Here is a 19,793-nt window from a genome sequence, read left to right as displayed (position 1 = left end):
TAAACAATCCTGGGCTGCCCATCAGCCTGCTTCCAAACAAGACAAGCCTGCTGCATGATGGGGCGGGCCTCCCCCCTGGGGGATCCCAAGGTTGAAGGCTGGCTTCTGCAATTCGCCCAGGTCTGGTTAAGGACCACTTCAGAATCCTGGGTGCGGGAAGTTGTCTCTCACTGATACACTGTCTCTTTCAAGAGACGTCCCCTCGCCAGTTCTGCACGACGGTTATTCCTTCAGATCCGTTGAAAGCGCAAGCTCTTAACCTGGTTGTGCGATCCCTCCTGGATACAGGAGTGGGAGTGCCGGTACCTCTGTCCCAGAGAGGCAGGGATTACTATTCGACCCTGTTTCTAGTCCCAAAACCCACTGGGTCCTTCCAGCCTATACTCCACATCAAATCATTGAACAAATTTGTGAAAGTGTCCATATTCCGTATGGAAACTCTGCACTCTGTTGTACTGGCCATGTAACCCGAAGACTATATGGTATCCCTGGAAATACAGAATACTTACCTGCATATACCTATTGCCATATCACATCAGCAATATCTGTAGTTTGCTATTGGCAATCTACATTATCCATTCCAGGCTCTGCCATTTGAACTGGCCACGGCCCCTCAGATCTTCACCAAGGTCATGGCCGTGATGACGGCCCTTCTCCGTCGTCAGGGAATCAGGATCCTGCCGTATCTGGACGACTTGCTGATCCTGGCGACCTCCCAAGATCATCAGTCATCTGGAACTGACGGTCCAGTTCCTACAAGCCCACGGGTGGCTCAGCAACTGAAAAAATTCCTCGTTGGCCCCTGCTCGGAACATGGTGCACCTGGGGGCATTGCTGTACACACACAGTCAAAGACTGTTTCTGTCTCCAGAGAAAGTCCTGAAACTTCAGGACAGGATCAGATACTTCCTTTCTCGCCCAAGAGTGTCGATACACTCGGCGATGCAAGTACTAGGCCTCATGGTGTTGACTTTCGACATGGTAGAGTACACTTAATTTCATTCCTGCCCTCTGCAGAGGTTAATCCTTTCCAAGTGGGATGGCCTGCCTCATCGGATCAGGTCTCAAATGATCTCCTTGACTCCGGAGGTTTGTCTGTCATTGAGCTGGTGGCTACAGGACCAACAGTTGAGCAGGGGACGTCCCTTCTGGATCCCCAACTGGGTCCTACTGACTACAGACGCCTGTCTGAGGAGTTGGGTGCAGTGCTAGAGCAACACTCTCCAGGGTCAGTGGACCAAGGAGTAATCTCTCCTCCCGATAAACATTCTGGAATCGAGGGCAATGTTCAATGGTTTTACTCTTGCCCTGCCTCTGATACAGTACAGACCTGTTCAAGTACAATCCAACAACGCCACCACGGTGGCATACATAAATCATCAAGGCGGTACTCGAAGCCGCATGGCAATGCTGGAAGTATCAAAAATCCTTAGTTTGGTGGAACGCTGTTATGATTCCAGTACTTCTGACCAGAGGAGATCTTATGACAAAGGCCAAAGTACTGGAAGGGAATGCTGGTTACGGGAGCAGGAAAGCCTAGTAACCCCTGGCGCCCTAACTCCGTTGTCTCGCCCGTGTTATCAGAAATCCCCTGCGAGACTATGGTTGCTTGAGCCCATGGCAGCCGCGTTTGAAGGGCGGATTATGTCTGCCCAACTCCGATGCCCCCTCAGGTCTTAATGGGAGACAAAGGGAAATCCGAGACAGGGTGATAACAAGGGGCCCTCTGACTAAACAACCAGGCCAGGGGCTACAAGCTAACTAAACTTAAACCAGAAGTATGTGCGGACAAACCGCCAGGGAAAAGGACAACCAAAATCCACTAATCCGTTACTCCTACCCAGCACCGCTGGATACCAGAGTGGATTTGTGGGAGCGGAATCCTCCGCAAAAGCTCCGAGACTCAATATAACAAATAATAAATAGTAAGCGGTCAAGCCGCAACACACGGCTACGCCGCGACTCACGAACACCACAGGATGTTAAAGGTGCTCGGTCAGGACTCCAGGAACAGATGACAACTTCCGAGTACTGGACCACTGAGGACAGGAACGACCGGATAGAGCAGGACTGGAAACACTCTCTGCAACAGATACAGCAAACAGGAAGCTCAGGAACTAGCAGGAACCAAGCTCAGAACTCAAGCAGACTGAAAACCCAGAAATATCACCAGCATCTGCGAACTGCAATCAGCCAGCATATAACAGAGAGGCCTAATTAATAATCCAGTGCAGCTGGCCTATTGCAGGACTCCAAGCTGACAAGATGCAATTAGCAGCCAGATGAGGCTGAACACATGGGAACAAGCTGCAATTGCACAGACTCACCAGCGGCAGCAGACAAGAGTAATCTAAAACAGAGCAATGGGAAATCCTGGCATGCAAGACAACTAAATAAACATAAAATAGAAATGAACCACTACCTGTGGTTCATAACAGTATCCCCTCCTTAAGGGTGAGCTCCAAGCACCCCATGACACCCACGGGGAACATAAACAGAAGTATAACATAAAATACATAACAAAAATGCAAAACAGGAATGAGCCACAGCCGTGGCTCATAACAAACGCCATCTGCCACCAATATCGGCAGTGTTCATTCCCAGAGTCCTCAACTGGGAAGCGGATTTCCTCAGTCGTCAGGACGTACACGCCGGGGAGTGGAGTCTTCATCCGGAAGTCTTTCAACTTCTAGTGGACACGCTGGGTCTACCAGATGTAGACTTGATGGCGTCTCGACACAATCACAAGGTTCCGTTCTTCGGATCAAGGATGAGGGATCCTCAAGCAGCGTTCGTGGACGCACTGGCAATTCGATGGAACTTTCAGCTGCCATACGTCCAGTGTCACTCCTGCCCAGGGTACTACGGAAGTTCAAGCAAGAAAGGAGGAATACTACTTCTAGTCGCTCCAGTATGGGCCAGACTGCATTGGTTCTCAGACCTGCAGGGTCTATCGATAGAGCGTACTCTTCTACTTCCTCAACGCTCAGACCTCCTCGTTCAGGGCCCTTGTGTCTACCCAGACCTGGCCAGACTGGCTTTGACGGCGTGGTTCTTGACTCTTCAACAGGGTCTGGAATTCTTACTTCACCTAGTGTGCTGCTAAGAATTATGATGCATACAATTTCCGAACTTCCAGACTTTTGGCTTTCTGCAACAAGGCCTAGACTTAGGCCTTCATCTGGCCTCCCTCAAGGATCATATTTCTGCCTTGTCGGTGTGGTTTCAGAGGAAGATTGCGTCCATTCCTGACGTTCATACTTTCACTCAAGGTGTTTTACGGATACAGCCTCCCTTTGTCCCTCCTGTGGCTCCATGGGATCTGTCTGTTTTCTTGAATTCCCTACAAGAGTCTCCATTCGAACCTCTGAGTCTGTGGACCTTAAATATCTTACGCTTAAGGTTGTGTTTCTACTGGCTATTGCCTCTGCTAGGAGGGTGTCGGACTTAGGTGCTTTGTCCTGTCGTACACCCATTCTGATTTTTCACTGTGATTGGGCATTTCTTTGAACTCATCCCGGTTATCTACCTAAAGTGGTGTCATCTTTCCATCTTAACCAAGAGATTGTGGTTCCGGCTTTTGGGGGTCATTTCGAGTTGCTCGCTCGCTAGCTAATTTAGCAGCCGTGCAAACGCTATGCCACCGCCCACTGGGGGACTGTATTTTAGCTTAGCAGAAGTGCGAACGCATGTGCAGCCGAGCTCTGCAAAAACAGTTTGTGCAGTTTCTGAGTAGCTCTGAACCTACTCAGCGCTTGTGATCACTTCAGCCTATTCGCGTCCGGATTTGACGTCATACACCTGCCCAGCGAACGCACAGCCACGTCTGCATTTTTGCAAACACTCTCTGAAAACGGTTAGTTGACACCCAGAAACGCCCCCTTCCTGTCAATCTTCTTGCGGCCCCCAGTGCGACTGAAAACTTTGCTAGAACCTGTGCACAACCACAACGGGCTTTGTACCCGTACGTCGTGTGTGCGCATTGCGGAGCATACGCATGCGCAGACATGCCGATTTTTAGCCTGATCGCTGCGCTGTGAACAACGGCAGCTAGCGATCAACTTGTAATGACCCCCTTTATCTCTTCCAGGTTTGTCCTCCAAAGAGCGGTCTTTGGATGTGGTACGGGCTCTCCGTATTTACGTGGAGAGGACTGCCTCTCTCAGGAGGTCCGATACCCTTTTTGTACTTTTTGGTTTTCACAAACGTGGCTTGCCCGCGAATAAGCAAACTTTGGCCAGATGGATTAGAATGGTGATTGCACAAGTATATGCACAGGCTGGTCTTCCAGCTCCTGCTGCTATCAAAGCCCATTCTACTCGATCTGTTGGACCTTCTTGGGCGGCCTGCCGAGGCACGTCCGCTGAACAATTGTGCAAGGCGGCTGCGTGTTCCTCAGTGAACACGTTTATTAGGTTTTATGCCTTTGATACTTCCGCCTCCCAGGATTCTTCCTTTGGACGCTGGGTTCTTGTGCCCGCTAGTGCGTCCCCTCCTATTAGGAACTGCTTTAGGACATCCCGATGTATTCCCTGTGGAACACAAAGGAGATTTATGGTAGACTTACCATAGTTAAATCTCTTTCTGCGAGGTACACTGGGTTCCACAGGGCGCCCACCCTGACGCACTTAGCTTCTTTGGGTTTGTATGGCATTAGCCGCTGGTCCCTTCTCCTGTCGTGAGAATGTGGTTCTATGTGACTAACATCTGCCTTCTTTTACCTGCTACTGCATTGGACTGGTTAACGAAACTGAGCTCCAGTGTCCGGAGGCGGGGTTATAGAGGAGGCCATGCGATGCATCCATGCATCCTGGAAACAGTCAAAGCTTTAGCCTGTTAGTGCCTCTGGATCAAGATCCAACTCTACACCCCGATGTATTCCCTGTGGAACCCAGTGTACCTCGCAGACAGAGATTTAACTATGGTAAGTCTACCATAAATCTCCTTTTTTCTGAACAACAGGTTTTGTTGTTGGCATTTTCCAGTGTTTGGAAGCAAGTGGTCATTTGCTCCCATCCATTACCAGATTTTCTTTCCAACCAGCCAGATCTGGCAGATTATCTGACAGATAATTGTATAGTGTATACCCAGCATTAATGCTCTGTTCTAGGACTTCCTCTTCATTTATGATTGCCATCACCTTTTTGAACTAGTTAATGAATAAGAAAGGTGTTTCACCACAGGTGATGGCAATCCTTAATTAAGAGAGAAGTCCAGGAGCAGAGCATTTTGTACCTCCTAGAATATGTCCTGTTGGGAGGTATATTATGTGCTATACTAATCCTAAGTATTTATTACACTGTTACCAACATCATACCTTATTAGCGAAAGTACATAAACTGCCTATTTTAACCAGATTACACACTTCTTTCCACATTTTTCAACTTAATTCTCTAATAATGTACAAGTAGTTATTACTGTAATAAGTACTGTGTACATATGTGGCGTGAGTCACTCGTATACAGATTGCTTATACTGGGGGTACAATAATAGAATTAATCTTGCAGAGGGTACTGGGTGAAAACTGACTAACCGCTTGCTGTGCCTTCCCTGACATGTGGTGCACTGTGCCCTTGTGTATACATGATGGCTGCAGAGAGGAGCACTCGCGGGGGACATATAAACATAGCAAAGCCTCGGCATCCAGTGATCGTCCATATTTCCATACTTTTCATTTATGTATATCGGAATTTTAGTTTTATCATAGATATCTGTATACTATTGAAGCTAATTTCAATTTTATTATGGTAATTTTGTGCTGATCAAGAATATCAAAACTGGCCTCAAGCTTGGGTTGGCTATTGGTCATCCATGGTTTTCCACCGATGCTGCACCATCTCTGTTCTTTATAAAATGTTTTCAAAATCAGCATACAAAATATAGAGCAGGAGAATATAGTTGTTGTGCTGTGATAAATGAATTTCTCCCGTATGACATATTTACCTGTACTCATCAGAAATGGTGACACAGGTAAGGCTTGTTGGGACCTGTTTTTCGTCAGCAGCTTTAGCGCTCCACTTACTTATGCCTGATCAATATGTTCTGTAGTCATACATATTACAAAGGAACACCTTTCAGGACAGATGTGCACAGCCCCAGTGCTCGAGTACCATTAACAGCTCATGTTTTGTGGATTTGTTTAATCATGCACAGGTCCAGTACTGAGTGCCAAAGTGCTTACCTTAATTTTTTACCTTACGTTTCACATGCTGTACTCAGAGGCTGTAAACTAAAATCAAAGTAAACTCCTTGTTAATTCAACACGGATTGAATAGCAAAAAGTCGCGTCCATGGCACTTTTAAAGCCACATTAAACAATATCCGTCAAACTCACCGCTAATTAAATGTTTTTGCCATAGTAGGATGGAAAGTTGAACTGAATCGATGGGGACTTGTGAGTTGCGTAGGCCCAGAGAGGATCTAATGACTTTCATATTGTGAAATTACTTTTAGATGTTCCTACTACCAGCTGAAACTGAAATGTTATGCCACTTAAAGCATTCACATTATATGCCACACTATGCATGCTGCCAATTCATACTATATACCACAGTGTTACAATGTGCATGCCCCTAGTTTATTAGAACACACTGTGATCCCAATTCAAATTATAGGCCATCCACCCCATATTATTTTTCATTAACTTGCTGATCCACCCCTCTCCCACCCTGTCGATAAGAGCCCCTAACGGTGCTATTTTTGCCAACCTATAGTTACGGTCTTGCTCCCAGTGAAAAAAAAACTATAGCAATAGGGCTCCAATAACCTAGTTGTCCAGGGAGTTTGCGTTTATGTCCATGAACATTCGCTGATCCCATATCCTGTGTAGGATATTTCCACAAAATGTTACATAAAGCCCCAGATAATGCATACCTCCCAACATTACTGCTTCCATATGGAAATCCTACGTGCTACGGGCGGATAAATGGAGAATGAGGTTCAATATAGACAAATGTAAAGTTATGCACTTTGGGACTAAGAACAATTGGGCAGCATATAAACTTAATGGGGAAAATGTAGGGATAACAGTAGTTGAAAAAGATTTGTGGGTGCTCATCGATAATAGACTTGGGGATCTATTTACCAAGCCTCAGGTAGAGATAAAGAGGCCGGAGATAAAATACCAGCCAATCAGCTCCTTACTGCCATGTCACAGGCTGGGTTTTAAAAATTACAGTTAGGAGGTGATTGGCTGGTACTTTATCTCCGTCCACTTTATCTCCATCTGAGGCTTAGTAAATAGACCCCTTGTAGCAACAAAAGCAAATAAGGTGTTAGCATGCATAAAACGGGGAATAGAGACAAGGGATGAGAGTGTAATCCTGCCACTGTATAAATCATTGGTGCGGCCACACCTGGAATATTGTGTACAGTTCTGGGCACCTCACTATAAAAAGGATATCTTGGAAGTCGAAAGGGTTTAGAGGCGAGCCACCAAACTGGTTAAGGGGTTAGCGGTACTGAATTATGAAGAAAGACTGAAAAGGTTAGATTTGTTTACACTGGAAAAGAGGCGAATGAGAGGGGACATTAATAATATTTATAAATACACATACCTCCCAACTTGACGGTCTCCAGGATGGACTCCATGTTCTGCTTCTGGACTTTCCTCTTAATGTATGATTGCTGGCACCTGTGTTGAACAGGGTAGTGGATAAGAAAGGTGTTTCAGAATAGGTGATGGCAATCATACATTAAGATGGAAGTCCAGGAGCAGAGCATTCTGTCCCTCCTGGAGAGGGTCATGTTGGGAGGTATGAATACATAAAAGGACAATACAAGGATTTAGCAAAGATTTGTTTACATAGAACATGAGGACACCCCCTGAGGTTAGAGGAATAAAAATTTCATACACAACGGAGAAAAGGGTTCTCAGTAGGAGCAGTAAGGATTTGGAATTCTCTGCCAGAGAAGGTAGTAATGGTGGATTCAATCAAGTTTAAAAATGGATTAGATAGATTCCCAGCTGGAAAAAAAATCCAAGGATACAACATTTAATTAATATAAAATTATAATACAGGTTGAACTCGATTGACATCTGTCTTTTTTTTCAACCTCAACAACTATGTAACTATGCATGTGGCCAAACAGGGGGCAGAACCTCACAGCACCCCTATTTGCATCACTGTGGCGGCAGCCTTGCACACTCAGATGTTGGGCTGCCCCCAGGCTCTCCTTGCACTGAATAGATGCCATGCAAATTTATCACCGGCTGCTCACCCACTGCTCTGCAGCAGCGCTGTGTGCCCCTCTACTCCCCACCCATCCACTACGCTTAAGGGCCCCATACACTACCGTGACATGTCCGTCTGACATGTCGCGGGCGTTCTCCCCCGACAGCCTCCCGGGCTGGGGGCAGGATCGCCCAAGGTACATCGTATGCTGTCCTTTTACATACCATGTATCTTGGGCAATCCCAGCCATGCCTGCGGGGTCGGAACAGATTGAATGTACAGCACATTCAATCTGGAGGATCCGATGCTCACGGGAACGCGCATCGGATCGGAAACGCCTCCAAAATGCCCGATTTCATCCGATGAAATCGGGCATTATCGTCCTAGTGTATGGGGCCCTTTACACTGTGGCCTACCAGGAGGAATAGCGGGACAGCCCCAGAAAAATGGGACTGTACTGCTGAATGCGGGACAGTTAGGAGGTGTGTATAATAGGTTAAGGATATTGGCTATAAGTTGAAATCCTAGCATATATATTTGGTTTGCAAACCTTTTGTTATATTAGTTGTATTCCCTGCACAACTAAATAATGGGGAAAAATTATATAAGCAAGTTGCATGGAGTAGGTCTGTGTTGGAATATTTGGTAAATTATTGGAAGTCTAACCTAAAATACATTACAGTGTACAATGCATACTAGAGAGCTTTTAAAAATATCTATTCTTCTATAGGTGTTATACATGTATCAGTCGTAAAACCCCATTAGGGTGCCAGGCTATCAGCTTTCAAAATGTATAAATGGTTATTCAAAGACATTTCCAGAAACTAACGTGTAATAGCTGCTTTTGTTTCATTAGCGCACCCAGTGGAGAAACGTAGAAGACGCAGACGGAAGAGGAAAGTGAATGTTATGACTCAGTGTACCTCTGATGTTGCCAACAGTTTGCAGCAATCAAAGCATCAGCCCCAGTCATTTGAACGTGTGGCTATCAATAAAAACAAAAGAAGGAAATTGCAGCGAAAGAGACAGAAAGAAAGGCTGAAGGCTGCAGGCCTATGGACGAAAGCTAAAGCTGGAGCAGGCCAAGCGCAAACTGATGAAGTTAAGCATTGTGATGAACAGACAGAGGAAGAAATACAGAGCAAAACAAAGGACTTGCTAGATTTCCTTCAAGCAACTCAAGAGATTTATTTCACTGAGGGTATGCAATGTATTTACCTTTCCTTTTACATTTCTAAGCAGTTGTCTGCGGATAGGGACAGAAGTTATAGGAGACAATCCTATTACCCGCAAAGGGTGCGTTTAAACGACGGCAACGGCACCCTTCATGCTCTGGTTTAAGTCCGAACTCGCACAAAAGTGCTTGCAGCCCTATGGGGCAGCGAGCACTATTGTGCGAATTCGGGCCACCATAAAGTACGTCTGCTGCCGCGATGATTCGCACCCACGATTTCTTTGCGGCTAATAGGATCAACCCCATAGTCTGTTCTAAGCAAAGTGCAGTTAATGTAATACAGTACAGTAAGCCATTTACCAGATTTTATTTTTCGTCCACTAGGGGGTACAGGATTCATTATACTGGGTGTAGGTTGGATGCGGAGGTGTCCGGGCACCAATTGGTTAATTCTAATTACTCAGCATCCCTTGGGCCTCCCGTCCCCTATACCCCCCCCCCCCCTCCTTCCACCCAACTCCAAATCCAAACACCCCTCCAGGGCCCATCAGTTTTGGTTAGTAAGACCACGGTAGGAGCAAGGCATAGAAATGAAGGAAGACCAACATTCTAACAAAGTCACACACGCTTCAGTTAAGGACACACGTAACAACCAAGGAACAATGTTCCTGCAGATCAGGTGCGTCTGAGAGGGCGTCCTGTGTCCCCTATGGACTCAAAGAAAAGGCTTTAACAAGGTAAGATATAAATCCTGTTTTCTTTTTCATCAACTAGGAGGCACAGGATTCATTACACTGGGACGTCCTAAAGCTGTCTCCTCAAGGGTGGGAATGCTCCTGAACTACGCACAAAAAGTTACGCCAAAAGGCTGCAACATCCGACGCAAAGGTGTCAAACGCATAACATTTTAAAATGGTGTGGGCTGAAGACCAGGTGGCTGCTCTGCAGAGCTGTTCTGCTGAAGCCCCCTGCCAAACTGCCCAGGATGCTCCTACCGAGTGAGTAGAATGGGCCCTGATTCCTTCCGGAACAGGAAGTTCAGCAGCCCTGTAATCTTGACCATCTGGCTACCCTATACCCCACACCCCGCCAGGGCCCACCAGTTTTTTAGATTGGTGCCGGCAGGAGCACCATGAAGAGGAGCAGTGAGGCTCAAAGGATTATCAAGAGCAGTGGTATAGGTGTCGTTAGGACACCCGGAACGTGCTCCATCACCCGACGACGGCGGCGGCGACAGCACTGGTAAGTAGTCTGGTGACATCCGCCACAGGCCTCACGAGGAGGCGCACACAGCTCCCGGAGTCCCGCAAGCCGCAGGCCAGAACTGAGAGGTAAGAAGCGGCTTCCCTGGTCATACCAGGGGAGCCATAACAGCGGCGATCCACCCCAGCAGAGGAGACAGCGGAGTGTGGGGGCAGTGGGGCATCAGGTCACCTGTGCTTTTCCACTAGACCACCACGGACAGTGCGACAGACTCGGGCAAGTCCCGGGAGGTTAAGCACCCAAGGTGGGAAGGTTGTGGCCTGCGACCCCCTCCCCCATCCCTTAACTGTCTTGGAACAAAGGGTTAACTGCCAGACTCAGGTGTATTGCTACTCCTTTGGCTGGCCCCGCCCATAAAACACCAGGCGGCCAGTTTTCAAAGCATGTATGCTTTGGCTGGGGCACAGTGAAGGAGATTTGGGCCTTCTGTGAGCCCGTTCATGATTGTTTTCTCCGGCCTGCATTTCACAGGACAGTTGAGTGTTGAGTATTATTACCCACTATTGCTAAAAGCTGAGAGGTGTGTGTGTGTGTGTGTGTGTGTGTGTGTGTGTGTGTGTGTGTGTGTGTGTGTGTGTGTGTGTGTGTGTGTGTGTGTGTGTGTGTGTGTGTGTGTGTGTGTGTGTGTGGTTTACTTATATAGCTATAGCCACTTATACAACCATAGGAACAGCTGTGTTTTGGGTCTGTCTGTGTATGCACACTTTTTAGTGATACACATCTGTGATTACATATTTATATATATTTGCATATGTTTTTATAGGTTTTCCCACTTCTTAAAAGTTTGGAGACCTATTTCTCTTGCTTGACCCTGTATGTTTTTGTGCTATGTCTTCAAAGAAGGCTAGCAAGTGGACTCCTGTTTCAGTGCCACGCACATGCAGGGTTTGTGTTAATCTCATTCCCCCACAGGACCCGGGTCATGGCTCAGTTTATGGATTGTTTGTCTGCACCTCAGCCGTTAACCCCTAGATGGGAGAGTTCGCCGCCAGTGGATGCGCATGTGGCAAGATTAGTGAGATCTTTAGTGCTCCCTATTCTGGATGCTTCCTCACTGGAGGATCCTACTGATAGGATTACCTCAGGGGTACCAGGGGGTCGTAGCAGGGGGGGGGGGGGGGAGCGTTAATTAGTGTACTGAGTCCCTAATCTAGTTACTTAGTCTGCGACCCGGCTAAGCTTGGCATTAGTGATGAGGGCGCCGTGTGCTGGCTCCAGACTCTCTCTGTCTCTCCTTGGAAGGGCTCTTTGTGGGTTAATTGTGCATTTAACCTTTTTTCTGTGTGTGTGGGCTGTCACTATACAGCATGTCAAAAAGTGTGTTTCATGTAAGGCACAGTGTTCCTCTTCTTCAAGGGGTTCACTAGTATGTACTCAGTGTAGTGTCCCTTCCTAGGCTAGCGGGGCAGAACCAGCATGGCTGGACTCCATTCGGGAAATGATTCCTCCATTTCTACTAAGTTATTTTGAAATGAGAAGGAGACGCAATACTTAAGGCAGTCTGTGGATGAGTTGATGAAAAAGGACTAAGTACCCAAGCCAGCATCTCAGTCCCTCGCCATCTGTCCACAAAAACGTACTCTGGCCCATATCCTTCAGTCTGACTCGGATGATGAGGAGGGTGAGGTGGACTCAGAGGTGGGGGATGGTACTCTGTCACAGGGAATAGAGGCTCTCATAGAAGCTATCAGAAAAGTGAGGAATCTTATTTTAATACAAAGAAGAAATCCTCAGCCTCCTTTCCTGCTTCAAAGGAACTAAATACCCTGTTTGAAGAACTGTGGGTTAATCATGAGAAAAAGTTTCACATCCCTAAACGGTTGTTATCATCCTTCCCTTTCCCTCCTGACAATAGGAAGAAATGGGAAAATCCACTAATATTGAATGCATCGGTATCCAGGCTCTCATGAAAAATTGCATTGACTGTCCGGGTGCAGGCTCCCTAAAAGATGCGGCTGACTGCAAAATTGAGACTACACTCAAACCTTTGTATACAGCTGCTGGGGTGGCCCAAAGACCTACTATAGCGTGTGGGTGGATTACAAAAACCATTGCTAAATGGTCGGGTAATCTGATTACGGGGTTAAACACTTTACCTCAAGAGGAGGTTGTTTTGTTCCTACAACATATACAGGACTCTGCTAACTTTATGGTGGAAGCCATAAAAGAAATAGGCTTACTTAATGCACATACTATAGCTATGGCAGCGTCTGCACGCAGGGGTCTATGGCTACGCCAGTGGACTGCGGATGCGGACTCCAGGAAAGCTGTGGTGGGCTTACCATTCACAGGGGAGGCCTTATTTGGAGATGAACTTGACAAATGGATCTCCAAAGCTACAGCGGGTAAGTCTACATATCTTCCTTCTGCAGGTCCCCCAGCTAGGAAGGCCTACTCAGCACCCAATTTGCAGTCCTTTCGGACTGCCAAATTTAGGGGCAAGGCCAGAGGTTCTTCTACCGTCGCCAGAGGCGCTAGAGGTAAACCTCACAAACCAGCATCTGCCGGTTCACAGGAACAGACTCCGGATCTACTTCCTCCAAGCCTTCTGCATGAAGGTGGACAGCAATGCCTGGAAGATCGTCAGGTGTGAGCCTGGTTAAAATTCTTGAGTCACGTCTTGATGGGATCGTGCCTGGATCCCTGGGTCATAGCTCTTATATCCCAGGGCTAAAGACTGGAGTTCCAGGAGCTTCCACCTCACAGATTCTTCAAATCAGGCTTACCAGTTTCTCAAGTTGCAAGTATAACTTTACAGAACGCCATTCAAAAACTAGTACAGACACATGTCATGGTTCCAGTTCCACCTCAACTGCAAAACAAGGGGTACTATTCCAACTTGTTTGTAGTACCGAAAGCGGACGGTTTGGTAAGACCGATTCTGAACCTCAAGTCGTTGAACCCGTACTTACGAGTGTTCAAATTCAAGATGGAGTCTCCGAGAGCTGTGATTTCAGGTCTGAAGGAGGGGGAATTCCTAGTGTTTTTGGACACCAAGGATGCGTACCTTCACCTTCCAATCTGGCCGCCTCATCAGGCTTATCTACGGTTTGCACTGCAGGACTGTCACTACCAGTTCCAGGCCCTGCCATTTGGTCTCTCCACAGCACTGAGAGTGTTCAGAGATGATGTTTCTACTCCGCAAACAGGGAGTGAACATAATTCTGTACCTGGACGATCTTCTGATAAAGGCGCCATCTAGGGAGCGGTTATTGGACAGCATTGCCCTCTCAACCAGACTACTCTTGAATCACGGGTGGATTTTGAACCTTCCAAAATCTCACCTGGAACCAACACGGAGGCTTCCTTTCCTGGGAATGATTCTGCACACAGAGGGGTAATTCTGAGTTGATCGCAGCAGCAAGTTTGTTAGCAGTTGGGCAAAACCATGTGCACTGCAGGGGGGGCAGATATAACATTTGAGAGAGAGTTAGATTTGGGTGGGTTATATTGTTTCTGTGCAGGGTAAATATTGGCTGCTTTATTTTTGCACTGCAATTTAGATTTCAGTTTGAATATACCCCACCCAAATCTGACTCTCTCTGCACATGTTATATCTGCCCCACCTGCCGTGCACATGGTTTTGCCCAACTGCTAACAAATTTGCTGCTGCGATCAACTCAGAATTAGGCCCAGAGTCTCAGAAGGTGTTCCTTCCTTTGGAAAAGGCATTGGTAATCCAGTCGATGGTTCAGGCTGTCCTGAAGCCAACCCAGATATCGGTGCATCTGTGCATTCGCCTTCTGGGGAAAATGGTGGCCTCTTACGAGGCGCCTCAGTACAGAAGGTTTCATGCAAGACCCTTCTGCTTGATCTGTTGGACAAATGGTCCGGATCGCATCTTCACATGCACCAGAGAATCTGCCAAAAGCCAGGATCTCTCTTCTATGGTGGCTTCAGACTTCTCACCTAATCGATGGTCGACAGTTCAGGATTCAGAATTGGATTCTGCTAACCACAGACACAAGCCTCAGAGGTTGGGGAGCAGTCACCCAGGGGGTGCAGTTTCAGGGAAGATGGTCAAGTCAGGAAGTCGTCCTTCCAATCAACATCCTGGAACTCATGGCTATATACAATGCCCTTCTGCAGGCCTCATCTCTTCTTTAAGATCGGGCTATTCAGGTCCAGTTAGACAATGTGACGGCAGTGACAAACATAAACCGACAGGGCAGAACAAAAAGCAGAGCCACGATGTCAGAGGTGTCAAGAATTCTCCCAGCAGAAAAACACGCCGTGGCGTTGTTGGCGGTCTTTATTCCGGGAGTAGACAACTGGGAAGCAGACTTCCTCAGCAGACACGACCTGCACCCAGGGGGGTGGGGCCTTCATCCGGAGGTGATCAGGTGCTTGACACTTCGGTGGGGATATCCACAGATTGCCATTATGGCCTCTCATCTCAACAAGAAGCTCAAGCGATATTGTTCCAGGTCGAGAGACCCACAGGCAGTGGCAGTAGACGCTCTGATGACTCCATTGGTCTATCGCAGGCATTCCCATCCATGGTCCTCAAGGCACACTAACCGTGCAGGTTTTAGTGATATCCAGGCTTGAGCACAGGTGACTTAATTAGCACCTCGGTTATTTTGATTTATCCATCTGTGCTGCAGCCTGGATATCACTAAAATTTGCACTGTTAGTGTGCCTTGAGGACCGTGGTTGGGAATGCCTGGTCTATCAGATGGTGTACGTGTTTCCTCCACTTCCTCTGATCCCAAGAATTCAAAAAAGAATAAAAAGGGAAAAGGTTCAAGCACTACTCATTGCTCCGGACTGGCCAAGAAGGGCCTGGTACGCGGATCTTCTGGAGATGCTCCTCGAAGAACCGTGGTCTCTGCCTCTTCGCGAGGATCTTCTGCAACAGGGCCCGTTCGTCTATCAAGACTTACCGCGGCTACGTTTAACGGCATGGAAGTTGGAACGGCTGATTCTAGCCAGGAGAGGGATCCCTGACAAGGTCATTCCCGACTATGATCCAAGCCAGGAAGGGAGTAACGTTTAAACATTACCACCAGATTTGGAAGAAATGTGTCTCTTGGTGTGAGAGCAGAAAATATTCTGCAGTGGAATTTCATCTGGGACTTTTCCCACAGTCGGGTGTGGATGTGGGCCTACGTCTAGGCTCCATAAAAGTCCAGATTTCGGCCTTGTCTATTTTCTTTCAGAAACAATTGGCTTCTCCCAGAGGTGCAGACGTTCTTGAAAGGTGTTCTGCACATCCAACCTCCCTTTGTGCTTGCCTGAAAGATCGTCACACTGTTGGCCTTGGCTTCAGTAAGACGTGTGTCAAAACTGGGGGCGTTGTCTCACAAGAGCCCCTACTTAATTTTCCATAATGACAGAGCTGAACTTGGGAATACTGGGCGCCTGCCTGGTGCTTTGTTCTTCCTGCACTGTTACTTAATTAAGTAATGTTGTTGGTTCAGCTGTTGCTGTTACTAATTTCAAGTTTGGTTAGCATGGCTTTCCTCTTGTTTTGTGTGTGCTGGTTCGTAAGCTCACCACTACATCCTTTTATATCCTTCTCTCAAAGTATGTCCGACTCCTCGGGCACAGTTTCCTAGACTGAGTCTGGTAGGAGGTAAAGAGGGAGGAGCCAGCGCACACTATCAATTTCTTAAAGTGCCCACAGCTCCTAGTGGTCCCCTCTATACCCATGGTACTAAATGGATTCCCAGTATCCCCTACGGACTACAAAAAAAGGATTTACCGGTAGGTAATTAAAATCCTATTTTATCCCTCTCACCAACGATTCCTCAGGTTTGCAATTCAGGAGGATCATTATCAGTTTCAGGCGTTACCTTTTGGTTTGTCAACAGCACCAAGAGTATTCACGAAGGTCATGGCGCTCATGACAGCGCATCTCAGATGCAGGGGGGTCAGAATACTTCCTTACTTGGATGACCTTCTCATCATGGCTCAGTTGAGGGAGACTTTGGAGCAACATGTACGGGTGACTGTCAACCTTTTACAATCACACAGCTGGAAGATAAATTGGCGAAAAATCGTCACTTCAGCCTACTCAAGAGTTGCTTCCTTTAGGTGCGTGTCTGGACACGCGATTACAGACGGTTTTTCTTCTGCAAGACAAGATCCTCGATCTACAAGCCAGGATTCGAGTATTCTTGAAGCACCACAGGGTCTCCATCCATGCTTGGAGATTCGCATATCAGATTTTCTATTTGTTTTGTATGACTATCGAAAGAGGGGATGGCCAGCCTCTAAGCAGACTTTAGCCAGATGGCTTTGTTTGACCATTGGTCAGGCTTACAGGGCTGCTGAGCTTCCTGTTCCAGAAGGAATCAGGGCCCATTCTACTCGATCAGTAGGAGCATCTTGGGCAGCTCGGTATGGGGCTTCAGCAGAGCAGCTCTGCAGAGCAGCCATGTGGTCTTCAGCCCACACCTTTTTGAATTGTATGTGTTTGACACCTTTGCGTCAAATGACACAGCCTTTGGCATAAGGTTTTGAGCGCTGTCCAGGAGTGTACCCACCCTTGGGGGGACAGCTTTAGGATGTCCCAGTGTAATAAATCCTGTGCCCCCTAGTGGACGAAAAAGAAAACAGGATTTATGGTCTTACCTTGTTAAATCCTTTTCTTTGAGTCCATAGGGGACACAGGACGCCCTTCCAGACGCACCTGATCTGCAGGAATATTGTTCCTGGGTTGTTAAGTGTGTCCTTACTGAAGTATGTGTGACTCTGTTAGAGTGTTGGTCTTCCTTCATTTCTATGCCTTGCTCCCGCCATGGGCTTGTTATCCAAAACTGGCAGGCCCTTGCAGGAAGGGTATAGGGGATGGGGGGCCAGAGGACTGCTGGGTAATTAAAATTAACCAATTGGTGCCTGGACGCCTCCGCATCCAACCTGTACCTAGTGTAATGAATCGTGTGCCCCCTATGGACTCAAAGAGACTATAGGTAAGACTATAGGTAACAAGGTAAGACTATAACTCCTGTTTTCTCTCTGGTGCGATGATTTAGTGCTCAGATCCGCAGACACACACACACACAGCAGACTAGGCAGGAAAATCTGCTGCCACTGGGCCTATGCAGCAGCTGCATTTCGCCCTATATACTGCATGTAGTGCCCCACCCCTCACCCCCCCCTTCACACACACACACACACACACACACACACACACACACACACACACACACACACTTCTCTATGACACCTCTGTCCTTAGTTAACTGGATGGGTCCTTGTTGGAGTTGCAGTTCCAAACATTTGTTCTAGCCATTCCTACTACAACAGTTTGCTGTGATGAGTTCCAATTTCAATCTCCTTTTCAGCAAGTACATATAATACTTTGTTGGGTTTAAATCAGGAGACTGTATTAGCCAGACCAAAAGTGGCCACACATTGGGTCTGATTCTGAGCTGGAAGCAAAGTGGCAGCCTGAGTTCCCACACCATGCTAATGTGAGTTTCCATAGGGCTAATGCTAAGATCCATGCGCCTCAAGCAGGAAGCAACTGTTTTTCCTTCCTCAGCTGCAACTGTCATCATTAGTGTTGTGCCTTGTGCCAGTCCCATGCTAGGTGTATGAGATCCATCTGATATAGGCTTCCCTTCTCTGTACACATGACACAGAACTGCAGCTACACACCCATGACAGGCCTAAAAAGACAGAAACAGGTCTGTGCGATCGATGTGTCGCTGCTCAGTTCCTATCTTGAAATGCCCATTTCACGCAAAGTTCCATCGGCCACTGCAAAAATTCACTTTTGCGCAAGATCTGTATGCTAAATCTCGCCATTTGTGTGAAAGAAGAGATACGTCCAAGTCAAAGCCATAATAGCTACTTTCAAAAGTTTGTTTGGCCAAATCAGAGAAAGTGACTTGTAGTTGCTGCATGTGTGGTCTGTTCACCGAAAATGGCTTATAACAGATATTGATGCTAGTTGTTTTCAGACAGAGTAACAGTCTATCAGTGACTGCACTTGTTATTTGTGTGTGTGTGAGTGATGATCATCCAAATTCATTAGTAGGGCCACATGCGATCAAACCAAATTGGACGTGGATCTGTATGTTTCTGATCAGAGTGTGTGATTATCTGCAGTTTTATTTGTTAGTATTGCTAATGAGGTCAAGCACTATTAGCAGAGCATGCTGGGAGTTGTAACTAAGCAGCTGGAAACAGTCTACGGATCACTCTGCAGGCTTTGTAGCTGAGCTGGATAATGTGGTTGTCCAGCTGTTGCCTGTAGTTTCACAGCCACAGATTCTGTAGGACTGTTCTGTAACCTGAAATGTATCATTAAACCTAGCCAGGTATATTTAGGGTCTGGGGATGATTTCATACAATATATTTCATACACTATATTCAGATGTTTTTTGTAGAATGACTGGGATTACTTTTGTTTTGTATCATTGTTTAATCCTATCCTTCTAGACTTTTTTATGCTTAGTTTGTACCTGGTTTATTTAGTATTTTATTAGAATGTTGTCTACACCTTCTTCAGGCAAATCTACATGTGCAGAGTCTGTTTTTTCCCCTGAGCTGATTGAGGAGATTCTGGACCAGATCAAGAATGGCACAACTCCTCTCTCTGACCTCCAGAGCTTGCATCATCTCAAGAGACTTCTTCTCCTACAGGATATTGAAAGATTAAAATATGCATTGCACAGCTTCAAAGAACATTCCTCTATGCCTCTCGGTATGTACGTTCTAACTATTTTATTCAAGACTACCACTGAATTACTTTCTGCTTATCAGCTAAAGCCAGAAGTGCACTCCTTAGAAGACTTGGAATAAAGAAAGAAGGAAAGTAAATAATAATAAATATATATATATATATATATATATATATATTCTCTAACGTCCTAGTGGATGCTGGGGACTCCGTAAGGACCATGGGGAATAGACGGGCTTCGCAGGAGACATGGGCACTTTAAGAAAGAATTTAGATTCTGGTGTGCTCTGGCTCCTCCCTCTATGCCCCTCCTCCAGACCTCAGTTTGAATCTGTGCCCAGACGAGCTGGGTGCTTTTCAGTGAGCTCTCCTGAGTTCGCTGAGAGAAAGTATTTTGTTAGGTTTTTTATTTTCAGGGAGCTCTGCTGGCAACAGACTCCCTGCATCGTGGGACAGAGGGGAGAGAAGCAGCCCTACTCTCTGAAGCTAGGTCCTGCTTCTTAGGCTACTGGACACCATTAGCTCCAGAGGGATCGTACGCAGGATC

At 46.8% G+C, this 19,793-nt stretch overlaps 1 protein-coding gene across 6 annotated transcripts in view; it reads left to right on the top strand.

Annotated features, from left to right (window-relative positions):
- Positions 1–19,793, top strand: part of ERICH1 (glutamate rich 1) — a 254,498-nt gene that overhangs the window by 171,573 nt on the left and 63,132 nt on the right. For all 6 annotated transcript variants that reach the window (XR_010175981.1, XM_063916660.1, XM_063916657.1 and 3 more), the window contains 2 exons: positions 9,031–9,375; positions 19,076–19,270. Coding sequence is in view for 5 of the 6 variants with exons in the window: in XM_063916660.1 (XP_063772730.1) it covers positions 9,031–9,375; positions 19,076–19,270 (540 nt within the window). In the remaining variant the exon portion in view is untranslated. The remainder of the gene's footprint in view (positions 1–9,030; positions 9,376–19,075; positions 19,271–19,793) is intronic.

The sequence above is a fragment of the Pseudophryne corroboree genome, chromosome 4 (genome assembly GCF_028390025.1).
Source record: "Pseudophryne corroboree isolate aPseCor3 chromosome 4, aPseCor3.hap2, whole genome shotgun sequence".
NCBI lineage: Eukaryota > Metazoa > Chordata > Amphibia > Anura > Myobatrachidae > Pseudophryne > Pseudophryne corroboree.
The sequence above is the reverse complement of the archived record's forward strand: the minus strand, read 5'-3'. Positions and strand labels throughout refer to the sequence as shown.